This window comes from Colossoma macropomum, unplaced genomic scaffold, assembly GCF_904425465.1.
Source record: "Colossoma macropomum unplaced genomic scaffold, Colossoma_macropomum, whole genome shotgun sequence".
Classification (NCBI taxonomy): Eukaryota; Metazoa; Chordata; class Actinopteri; order Characiformes; family Serrasalmidae; genus Colossoma; species Colossoma macropomum.
In genome coordinates this window covers 1,802,595-1,815,150 of record NW_023494804.1, presented here as the reverse complement: position 1 = coordinate 1,815,150, position 12,556 = coordinate 1,802,595, and the positions used below count along the sequence as shown (strand labels likewise).

The 12,556-nt window shown below is 39.5% G+C and overlaps 1 protein-coding gene across 1 annotated transcript in view; it reads right to left on the bottom strand.

Annotated features, from left to right (window-relative positions):
* The window catches only part of trim37 (tripartite motif containing 37), a 36,131-nt gene extending 29,947 nt beyond the window's left edge, over window positions 1-6,184 (bottom strand). Inside the window, 7 exon segments of the mRNA XM_036595480.1 lie at window positions 14-136; window positions 520-607; window positions 2,369-2,485; window positions 2,960-3,000; window positions 3,552-3,653; window positions 4,609-4,688; window positions 6,043-6,184. Of these exon segments, the coding sequence (XP_036451373.1) occupies window positions 14-136; window positions 520-607; window positions 2,369-2,485; window positions 2,960-3,000; window positions 3,552-3,653; window positions 4,609-4,629 (492 nt within the window). The 5' untranslated portion in view covers window positions 4,630-4,688; window positions 6,043-6,184.
* Window positions 6,185-12,556: the final 6,372 nt, after the last annotated feature.

Here is a 12,556-nt window from a genome sequence, read left to right as displayed (position 1 = left end):
TGTGTTCACCCACCACTTCCTGTACGAGGCTGATGAGCTCCATGAGCCGGCGGCGGAGTTTGGCCACCTCCTCGTTGACCTTCGTCACGTGCTGCTCGTAGATTTCGGCCAGTGGCTTAAACGTGTGGCCACCATGCTGAAGAAAACATGGACACTGAGGACTAACAGCACAAACTCAACATACAGTGCCAGTTAACTCACTACTGTAGAACAATTTAACTAGAACAACCACATACACTGAATACCTGACTCTACATGTAGGTATTGTGACATAAACTGAGTCTGTTCTACAGTTTCTCATTAGGCTGAATGAATAACCGACTCTAAATGTAGGTATTGTGATATAAACTGAGTCTGTTCTACAGTTTCTCATTAGGCTGAATGAATAACTGACTCTAAATGTAGGTATTGTGACATAAACTGAGTCTGTTCTACAGTTTCTCATTAGGCTGAATGAATAACTGACTCTAAATGTAGGTATTGTGATATAAACAGCCTGAAACAGTGATTAAGTCGTACCATTCCTCCCCAGAGAGCACACTGGTGACAGATGCACTTCTTACAGGTCCAGCAGAACACACTCAGCTTCTCATGATGGTTTTCACATCTGTAAGGAAACCAGATGCTGGTGGAACACATGGGAACACACTTACTGGTCTGCAGTGCAGTGAAACTTTCTACAGAGTCAGAAATCCTTTTATCTCTATAGTCAGCACACTTTTAAAGACTTTAAAGGCTTGCTTTTCACCACATCATGACGACTTGACCATTTTTAACTGGTGAAAATGGTCCATACAAATCCATCCAGGTCTTCCAGGTGGTTTTTAGGAGTCTCATTTTCTCTGTAGCTTATAATAATTTTTTGAACTCCAGTTTTGGAAGCTCATGTTTTTTCCACTTATTTTTACTTTGACTTTCTCCTTCCATATGCAAGTGGATGATCTTGTATCTGATCATCGCAGAAATATAAAGATCTCACACACCTACAGACAGTAAACTGTGAATTCATGCAATATATTCAATACTCCATGTGCAATACATGTAAAATATCCTTATAGTGTGAAGATTTTGTACTCTTTTATTTATAATATCTATATTGTTAATTTTGTGAAGAACAGATGTATATATATATATATACGTATACATGTATATAAAATACTAATACCATATATAATGTCTATACCAGGGGTCGCAACCCAAATGTTAAGAAGAGCCATTTTGTCCTTTCAGCAAAAATCTAATCACCTTGGGAGCCACAACATTTAATGTCCATTTTACCATCTTGGCTGTAAATATGTCTCAGTATGTGCTGATGTTCTGGTACAGGCTAAAAAAAAAATCATATAAATGAAAATGCAGACTTACTTTGCTCTGCTTTAAGTTTTAGCTTTTCTCACATCTCTGGCAGGAAACTTTTCCTCAAAACTAGAACAGCTTCTTGCAAAATGTTTCTCAACGTTCAACTTTTTACGAGGCTGAAGTCAGTTTCTCATTCACCAGCTTCTTGTTCAAATTTTCCCGTTCCACCTTAAATGGTGCCTGATGCACCAGAATGTAACTGCTGCACCATTCAAGGTGGAACGGGACAATTTGAACGAGAAGCTGGCGACTGAGAAACTGACTTCAGCTACGTGACTTTTTAGTGTTTGTCAGTTTCCTGTTGCAGATTAAACGTATCAGGAAACCAGGTGGAGTGATTATAAAGGCAAATGAGTCCATTCATCTTCAAATTATTGATGTTCATCTTAAATCTCTCTCTTTTGCTACTAGCTAGATGAGATTGTTGTCTATGTTGCTATGGTGACCAGCAGTCTGCGCTGATCTTCAGGGTTAAAGGGTGAATTAGCAGTTCTACATTAACTCCAGAGTTTAAGACCATTTATTGTTAAACTGTGTTGAACGATCAGCAGAGCTTTATTTTACTGTAAAGGAGGATTATTTTATTTTTACCTACAAATCTGATTCAGCTGTGGAGCCTCAACAGGACAGTAAAAGAGCTGCATGTGGCTCCGGAGCCACATGTTGCCGACCCCTGGTCTAAGTGACAAACTGTAACCTTGTTAAGTAATTAATAAGGTTAATATCTTGTTTGTTTATTCTCTTCTTGTTACTCTTTTCTTGAGTGCCTTTCTGTCCCTTTGATGTGTAGCACTGTGAATTTCCCCAGTTGTGGGACTAATAAAGGATTATCTTATCTTATATCTCCTAAAAAAATCAATAACTTGTACTTAATGGCTGTTTTGACTAGAAATTAAATAGATTTTTCTGACTGTGTCTTTCTGAGATTCATATAAATTTACAGTCAGAAGATCACAGCACTGATCTGTCCTCAGTATGAAGTTCATGGTCAGGGTAGAGTCAGGCTCACTTGTCTTTGTCGTTCTCTTCGTGTTTGGAGAGGTTACACAGCTGCAGAGTGTCCAGCTGTTGGGTCACTTCTTCTGCCCAGCGACAATTTACCAGCTCCCGGAGCTGCAGTGGAGCTCTGAGCGCGCACACACACACAAACAAACACATTATATATATACACACACACACACACACACACACATATACATACTGAGCCTGTAGAGCTCTCATTACGGTATTAATGTAACATATAGCGTTCTTCACTTTAGTGTTCCGAATTGTTGCTGATTTAATAAAAAACAAATTATTTCCCAGTTTTTTCTTATTCAACTCCCAAAACAACAACAAAAAACAAAGTCTGAACTGTAGATTTGGAGAATCGATACACCCCGAAAATACTCACACATGCATTTTCACATATATTTATAAACATCTTTTTATGAAGATCTTTTAAATGTGATTGCTTTAATGTAACTGATCAATCCCCTAAAACAACATCTCTACATGAACACATACAAACAAACAAAAGGAAAATCAATCAACAGACTCATTTCAGTGCCAGCTTCAGAGAGGAGGAGTGCATCAGTGGGGCTACAGGAGGAGAACTTACCGGCAGTGTGGACACTGAGCTCTCTGCTCCGTCAGCCAGCGCTGCAAACCCACACACAGAAGAACATCATCACTGAATTGTTTTTGGATAATTGTTTTTGTTTATGATTTGGCCACAGAGTGGCACTGAATTGTTTCTGGATAATTGTGCGTTTTTAGAATTTGGCCACACGGTGGCGCTGAATCATTTCTGAATGATTGTTTTTGTTTATAATTTGGCCACACAATCGCGCTGAATACTTTGGGGTTGATTGTTTGTTTTTAGAATTTGGCCACACGGTGGCGCTCAGTAGTTCCAGGCTTCTCTTTACAATTCGCTGTGCTGGATGTCAGAAAACCGACAGCGTGTTCAGCAGTGGTTTGACTTTTTGACTTTTTGAATTTTTTTCATTGCTCAAAGGACACGGTCAGCTTAAAGGAGGGGGCTTTGGTGGGGGAGGGATTAGCACCAAATACATTTATTCATCAAAACGCCCACAGAAACTCATCTGGAACTATAATTGGTCGAGATGCTCAAAGCAGAACTGCCATATCAGTAAAAGAAGATATGCTGCGCAGCCCTTATGTGTGTGTGTGGGTGTAAATGTACGAACCCGAATGCAGCTGAAACAGCAGAGTTTGGAGCAGTGAGGACACAGCCGAGCGTCTCGCAGCTTTTCCATGCAGATGAAGCAGCGGAACACCTCCGCTATACTCTACACCGGAGAGAGAACACAGAGCCATTCAGCACAAACACCTACACCAGCTACGCTTCCATCCAACAGACTTTTCACAAAAAACTGTTAACTGTTTACCCCTACCCCTTGTTTTCGAGTGTTGCCCCTTGGAACTGAGTTACAGGGTAGGGGTTGAAATCTTCCCTCTGAAATGGGACCCTCAAATAAAAAGAGCATCACTTCATTAACAGCTACTAGCGCTGCTCTGTAGGCGACCCTGCCAGTCTGCAGTGACAGCAGAGGAGGGTAAAGTTCAGCTCCTCACTGCTGGGCTTTAGTTACATTTAGGGTATCATATGATCTTCAAAGAGGGGGGCAATTATTTATTATCACCCACCCCTAATTCTTCAGTGATATGAAGCTGAAGTCAGATATTCACCAGCTTCTTGTTCCAGTTTTCCGTTTCACCTTAAATGGAGCAGCAGTTCTGATGCTTGAAGTGCCAGAATGTAACTGCTGCACCATTTAAGGTGGAACGGGAAATTTAGCTACTGACTCATCAGCACTACTAGTGATTTTTTTCCTTGTTATGTAGAAAAGGACCATAATACACTGAAACAGCATTAAACTAAGATAATATGATGGTTATTGTAATTTTTTAACAAAGAAAATTCTCACATTTGTGTGTTTCTTTGGTCTCTTATTCAGCCATATTGCTGTTTTTTTTCTTTTTTTTTCTCATAACTCTCTGTTTGGAGTCTCTGAAAAACCTCCGTTTGGAGGGTCATGTAGCCCTAACACTTCACCCTACCCCTAGACGTGAATGCGCAACATGGAGGGGTAGGGCTGAGTGGTAGGGGCGAGGGGTAAAATGGGACTGGGCCTAAATTTGGGTCTAACTGCTCAGCGTCGCAGTGACAGTGTGCCACTGCTGACCATGACCCACATCTGCAAGCAAATTACAACAGAAATCAACATAAAACACTCAACCTACCTCGACACTCTGCTCATCCATGTCAGCCAGTTTTATCTGTGTTGAGATGAACGGTGGTCCTGAATGATCTCGCCCAAGAGCTGATTTCATGGAGGAGAAAGAGAGACGAAAAGCTGCATGTTCAGATTAAATTAGGCTCAAATAGCATTGCTGAAAAAAAATCAGGCTGGGTTTGAGCTGGTTAATCTTCAACAGTATGCAAACCTGAAAAAGCTGATATTCACCAGTACCGCTATGAGCATTTGTAGTTTTAATGCAGATGCTCATATTTTTATAGTTATAATAAGCCTGAAAAATAAAAAACAGTGACCCATTCTCAATCAACAGAGAATGACTGTGTCCAAAAACTGGAATATAACACATTTACACTGTTAAAAAAGACGGTTCTTCAGTTAAAGGAATGGTTCTGTTTACAATCAAGAGTTCAGCATAGAATTATATCATGCTTAAATGGTCCTTTGCATGATGATGCATGATTGGTTCTTCAGACCGATGAAGAATGTTTCATGTATGGTCCTACATAGCACTAAAAAGGGTTCTTCTGTTGACATCGGAACAGTAGCACAGTCCTTTTTGGTGCTATACAGAACCACATACAACACTCTCCATCAATCTGAAGAACCATTTCAACATGCGAAGAACCATTTAAGCATGAAATGGTTCTGTATAAACTCACAGAACCGTTACCCTTACTAAAGAACCCTTAAAGAACTATTAAGTGTTTTGATACAGGTGCTCATAGTTTTTAAAGTTACAATGAGCCTGAAAGGTAGAAGACAGTGAATCATTCTCGATCAATATAGAATATCTTTGTCCAAAAATTGAAATATAGCACATCTATGGTGTTTATACTGTTTACATCGTTTACAAAAATCAGCCAAAATCAGCTCAAGGCCTTCAGTTCAGTTTTGGAGGTAATGTTTGACGTTGTTTTGCGTGATTTACAGCCTTAATAAAGGTTAAACTACAACCCAGAGTGTTACAGATGACCAAAAATAAGCAGCAGTACGAAAAAGAGGTCATTTTTAATCATTTCACATGATAAATAACACGATTTCGAAGCAGCTAGAGCTAACTCAACACAGACATTTCAGTATTTCTACGAGAATAATCGCGAATCTCGGTTAAAGAAAGCTGGTCAGAGTTAAATTCGAGTTAAAATAGATTTTAATTAGTGTGGCTGAAGTTTAATAAACACGGCATCTACCGTTAGCTTAGCATAGCGTCTCATTCGCCAGCTTCTTATTGGAACTTCCCGTTCCACCTTAAATGGTGCTGCAGTTACGTTCTGGCACCGGAGGCTCCTGACTACGACCGCTGCGCCATTTAAGGTGGAACGGAAAATTTCAATAAGAAGCCAAGCCAACTTGCTGGCCAGCTAAGCTGGCTACAATAGCGATTGAACAAATAAAAGAGGGCACAGTTGAGCTTTACCTCGCCGTGTAGCTCTCTATCTGCAGTATATCCCGCCTCAAACACCACATATACATTAAATCTCAGACTAGAGGCGCTAAAACTACCCCAGTCTGTCCGCCGTTAGCGCTGCGTTAGCTTAGCATCCACACTGCGCTGGGCAGTGTCCGTCACCATGGGAAACCGCTCCGACCAATCACAGAGGGCGCTCTGATTCACGCCGACCAATCACAAGCAGGCTTAAGAGCGATGGGGCGGGGTTTGACCACACGCCTCGCCCACCTCTCAAAAATAGCTGCATCCGTGCAGCATTGCAACACCGCTGCAGGGCTGTGGCAGATAACCTAATCAATACTGATGATTACAGTGTCAGAAAAGTGGAATATTCACATTTAATAGTGAATATTGTGTCCGAAAGGGGAATATTCCCATATAATAGTCATTTTTTTGTGTCAAAAAGTGGATTAATCCTAACAAATAGTGAATATTGTGCTCAAAAAGTGGAATAGACCCATTTAATAGTGTCAAAAAAGTGGAATATTTCCAATCAGTACTCATTATTGTGTCCAAAAAAGTGAAATATCCCTAATAAATAGTTATTTTTTGTGTCAAAAAAATGGAATAATTCTAAAAAATAGTGAACATTGTGTTCAGAAAGTGGAATGTGCCCATTTAATAGTAATATTGTGTCCAAAAACTGGAATATTCCCTATCAGTGGTCATTAATGTGTCCAAAAAGTGGAATACTGTCATTATTTTGTGATAAAAGTGAAATCCTTTCATTTAATAGTGAATATTTGTGTCCAAAAACATAAAATATTCTCATTTAATAGTGAATACATTGTCCAAAAATTGAAATATGTCCAATCAATAATCATTAACATGTCCAACAAGTGTAGTATGTCCAGTAAATTGTCATTATTTTGTTAAAAAGTTGGAATACTCCCATTTAATTCTAAATAGTTTGTCCAAAAATTGAAATATAGTTCACCAGTGGTGACCATTTTGTCCAAAACAACAAGAATTTGGCTAATCAGCTGTGATAACTGTGTCCGAATTAGTGGAATATGTCTCTAGTAGCAGCCTGGACCGATAATAAATGAGCACTGTAGACTAAGTTAGTAATTAATGTGCAATAAAGTGATTTATCACTATTGTGATAAAGTGAAATTGAGCATATAGAACAATTATAATATTTCAAAAACAATTCCCAGCAAACAGAAGAAGGAAAAGTAAGAGAGGGAGAGATAACAGATTTTTTGGCAGATTGCTCTGGTCTCCTGAGAGAAAGTGACCCATATTCTAAACTGAGAGTGCCTGGAGATGGTGTAGGTGCTTCAGCCGGAGTTTGGAGGAACACGGGGACTTTTAAATGGGCCATTTTGGAAAATCCCAAATGGGCTGCACAATTTAAAGAGTTCCATTCAGGTTATTCCCGATGAGACGAAATATTCCCGATTAAGGAGAGAGGTATTTGACTGAGGGAAGGAACAGAGTGCGGCCTGCTTATCTGTGCATATTTACACTCGCATGAAAATACATTTAAAAATGGAAAAACAACCTCACTGCCTCAGAATACTACTCAGATAATTATACAGCATGTTATGGCAGAGCATTATGACCATTAAATGCTGGTGAAGGATACAGTACATTCAGCAAAGAACGGCAAATAATATTAATAATCATGATCATTGAAAGAGGCAACACATGTATAAGAGCTGTTCCACAAGTCAGCCACTAGGTGTCAGTATTGCTCAATGTTGATGGATATTACTGTCTGTTTCAGTTGATCGCTGATATTCTTTTGTATTTATTTGTAATTGAAGTTCAAAAAAACAAAACAAAACATTTGCATATGCAAATGAGATAATATAATGGAATGTGTACATTTGCATAATGAAAAAAAAGCCCATGGACGATGTTAGATGATTAAAATGTTTCTTTTATTGGGGAGACAAAAAACCTTTTTCAAGACAAAGTCTTTAAAAGGCTTTAATTCTCATTATTTTATTGTTTAATCAATAAGCTGTGGCTAAAATAGGTGTTTGAGGTTTTTTTGTAGAGAAAAAAATAACATCAGCACTAAATAGATAATATCTTTGAAAACAGAGCTGGAAATAAACACAAAATGTAATGAATTCTTCAGGAATACTAGAAAGTGAGAGTTGTGGCTGTGAATATAGGATGCTTTAAATACCTGGGGCTGATAAGCTCACCTGGAACATCAGCACAGCCTCCTTTTTGAGGTGGCTGAAGAGCGCAGGCCTTCGCACCTCAGTCCTCCTGTCCTCCCATAGGTGTGTGGTGGAGAGCGTCCTCATTTCCTGCCTCACCGTGTGAGGCACTGTTTTCATACAATCCTTGTTAAATGACATTTTTTCCCATAGAAATGAATGGGGTGCAAAAGTGGCCCGCCCATCTACCGCACGTCTGCTCGACCAAAACACACCGCTGTGCATATACTATCTCAAGCCAGACCCCCGGCAGGAGTCCCGTGTTGTTCTGACCTGCACTCATCTGTTTGTCTTTTTTATTTCATCCCTCTTTCCTCCCATAGACTCCCATTCATTCTTGCCCTCACCCAAGCCCTATTATTTGTTTGCCCAACAGCCACCAAACTGCATGTTCTCACTCAGGCCCGGTCCTCAAACTCCACCGCACAGGCATACCGACCCGCACTCCTCTATGTGTCGTTTTTACATCCCTCGTTCTTTCCACAGACTCCCATTCATTTTCAACAACAACTAGCAACCATTTGGTAGCCCTGTAACAACCACTCAGTAAACACCATGTACAACGTGGCAACATCCTAGCAACACCGTAACAATCAACACTTACACCACAGCAACTGCCTATCAGCATCTTAGCAGCCACTTGGTATACCATAGCAACCGCCTGGGACAGCATTGCAAATATCTAGAAAACCATAGCAACCACACTGTAGCAACCACCTGGAATACCTCAGCAACCACCCAGCAACATCTTAGCAACCACTGGGGATATCCTGGCAACCACCTAGCAACACCCTAGCAACCAGCTAGCAAATCCTTAGCAACCCCCTCTAGGATACCATAGCAACACCTTAGCAACCACCTGGGATACCATAGTAACCACCTGGGATACCATACAAACCACCTAGCAACACTTTAGCAACCACCTGGGATACGCTAGCAACCATCAATGACACCATAGCAACCCCCTAGCAACACTTTACCAACCACCTGAGTTACCGTCGCAACCCCCTAGCAACACCTTACCAAACCATAGCAACTGTCTAGCAACACCTTAGCAACTATCTGGGATATCATAGCAACTGCCTAGCAACATTGTAGCGAGCTTAAGCTGCGCAATCACTGCATTTTCTTCAGGAAATACCATTTTCTGGGTACTACTGCTGCTATTGCGACCCACTGGGTCACAGTCTTATTCCCATCGTCACGCTCTGCTCACTTTACACCTACGCTTACATTTATTTAACCACTTCATTTTAATTGGGTTTCTTCTTGATCTTATTGTTGCTGTTACCTGAACTGAGACCTCATTTCGTCCCCTTTCACATGAATGTTCTGCAGCGACAACAAACGAATCTGAATCTGAAGAAGCTGTTCTGGAGAAAAACGCTGCTGAGACTCGACTTCAGAGCTGCTTTACTCAGTGAGATGCAACACTGTGGGAATGCTGAAAAGAAACACACACGTGCTAAAATCCTCGAGTTCTTTAGGAATCAGTCACACTCAGACACATTAGAGCCCACAGGTGTGCAGGTTTTATTGAGTGTTGATTACAGAGACGTTCACAGACAGCACAACAGCTCCACTCCAGTCAGAGGGTTTTACTCTATAAATAAAGCAGAACGTTCTGCTCGGAAATGATCAAATATGTAAGATTTCACCTCAAAACTACATGATTATAGTGTCTGTGTACCCGGTCACTGAGAGACTGTTAGAAAAACGCAAAACTAAAACACAACACAGCCTCTTTAAAGGGCCCGTATCAGAGAAAAGACAGTCTGACGTAGCGTGTGAACTGTGACAGTTTCAAATCACGCCATTAACTCCAGTATATACGGCCCAAATACGGATAATTCAGCTTTAAAAACAGCCAATTTTGAATTCACGGCGTTTGTGATGTCACAAGTATCAACACATATACACAGACTCAGCAGTTTCAGCTCTGCATATCGATGTTGTTGGAAGAAAATCTCGTATCTCCTTTTTTTTTCGCATTTTTCAGTTTTTGTCATAATTTGAAAATGTTGCTCTTTACATTGTGTGTAAATTTCATGATGAATGGACCAAAAGAAACGACCCAAAATGACCTGGAAAAAATTCTGGTTCCATTGACTTACATTAAAAGTAAAGTATGTTTTTTGCTTCTCCTGTAAAGTTACCATTTTGGAGATACGAGGTTTTGTTCCGACAGCAGCGACATTCATGCTGAAGTGAAACACAGTGTTTCAGCCCAGACTAAGGGCAGCCAATCAGAACAGAGCTCATTTACATATATCCGTCTTAAAGGTACAGTAACAAAAAACAGTCCAATTCTAAAGAAAAGAGAGAATTAGGAGAACGATCATGTAAAAATGAATTATACTTGTTTTTGGTACATAAAACAAGACAAATATAATAAGCTGATTTCGGGGGGGTGTGGAATCTAATGCAATGGGCCCTTTAAAGCTCCGGACAGGCTTACTTTTCAAATGGCAAAACAAGAAGAAAACTGATATGAAATTAAAGCGTACGCTCAGCACATCAGGGCTGCTTTAATTGTTATTGCAATATTGGTCTTTGTAATATTGATTTCATTGAAAGGTGCAATATGCAAATGAGCCTCTGAACAATCAATTAGTTCAGATAATGCGATTTCACAAGCAGGAGTAAAAAAGTCCATTAGTTTCTTTTTTCTCATTTTTCTCTATTAATGTTTTATTTATTTATTTTTTTTATATGATTTTAGTTTTTCTGTTTTGTTTAAATATACTGTACTGAAGTACTGAAATATAAATAAAACCATTATCATTATTGTTATTATTATTGCTAACAGGAACGAAATGAAAACACTTTCTGATTTATCAAAGGGCTCATTTGCATATGCAGCTTTCTATGATATTGCCAATATTACAATACCGATTAAAATACAATATATTCGACACTACTCGACACTACACAGCACCCGTCCACATGAGGCTACTGTGGTCAGATTAGCAGTTTCTGGCTGGAGCATTAAAGCTGGCCATATCATAGAATTTACCCTTTTTAAAAAATGTTGTATGTAAAACATTTCAGAACCCACACAGTCCATATAAGGAAACACTAAGCAGCAAAACGAGCCAGTTCTGAAAGTACTGCTTTTGTGATGTCATTAAAACTAATTTTCATATATGTATATCCACCTATTCAGCGTACAGCATCTTAGCCCCACCCCTTTCTACTGAAGTTATAGGGAGTGTTTCGGGGTGCTTTTTCAATGAAGCCCAGCCAGTCAGAACAGAGCTCATTTGCATACATTAGTCTACATAGGTACAGTCACAAAAACAGCCTATTTAACAGTAAGGGATAAAGAGAGATTGGAAAATGGTCAAAAACAGACTTCAGGGGAAAAAATAAAATATAAGAAAAATAGCAGGATATGGGCCCTTTAAAGTGTGGATTAAAGAAACTCAAAGCTAGAAGATTAAAAGCACTTAAAAGAGTTTTACTGAGAGATTTCATTTGTCACTTGGTTTAAAGGAGAGTGTTTATATTCCATATTTATCTGCATCCTCTAGTTACTGTAACAGCTAACCAGAATAGACAGTGTACAACCTGTAACTAGTGTTTGCTCATGTTTACACCAAACCACAGTACAGTACACTAATATTACAGAGAACAAGAATTCATATTTTCTAAAAAAGGTACCACACTTACACCTGAAGCAATGCAATATCAATTAATCAATATTTTACATTTCATTTCAAGCATTTATAAAGGACACAAAATCCCTTAACAGTAGTCTAAGGCGAGCTTTTCCTCAGAATATCATTTCACAGCAGCAGTGCGAGTGTAATTGAGTGAGAACACATATGTTTAAAGGGGAACTCCACCGATTTTTTCAAAATTTCTGCATAAGTAAATGGTTGAGATGCCATTCAGAGTGGTTTGGTGTGAAACGCTCCGTTCTAGGGAAACTTAGAGTCAGAACTGTTCACAGTGGTGGTGATAGGAACCAGACGTCCACCTCTAAAAGCTCCTCACAGAAAGTTCCTACATGAAATGGTTATGAATTCACTGCCTGATGACTGAGACACTGTTTTATGATCGTTTAGAGAACTTAATCTCCATTCATGGTGGAGGGATACATGCAGGGCGCTGTGAGGCAAAACAGTCCCCAAAGAAAACTTATTATTTCAGATTTTCCACTATTTTCCATCATCAACATTCCATATAAAGCTCAGAAGACTCGTGTAGGTTCACTGGTGGTTCTGGATAGTAAATAAAATGTCTATATCTGTGTTGTAGTCATGGCGACCCCTGGTTCCTATCACCACCACTGTAAA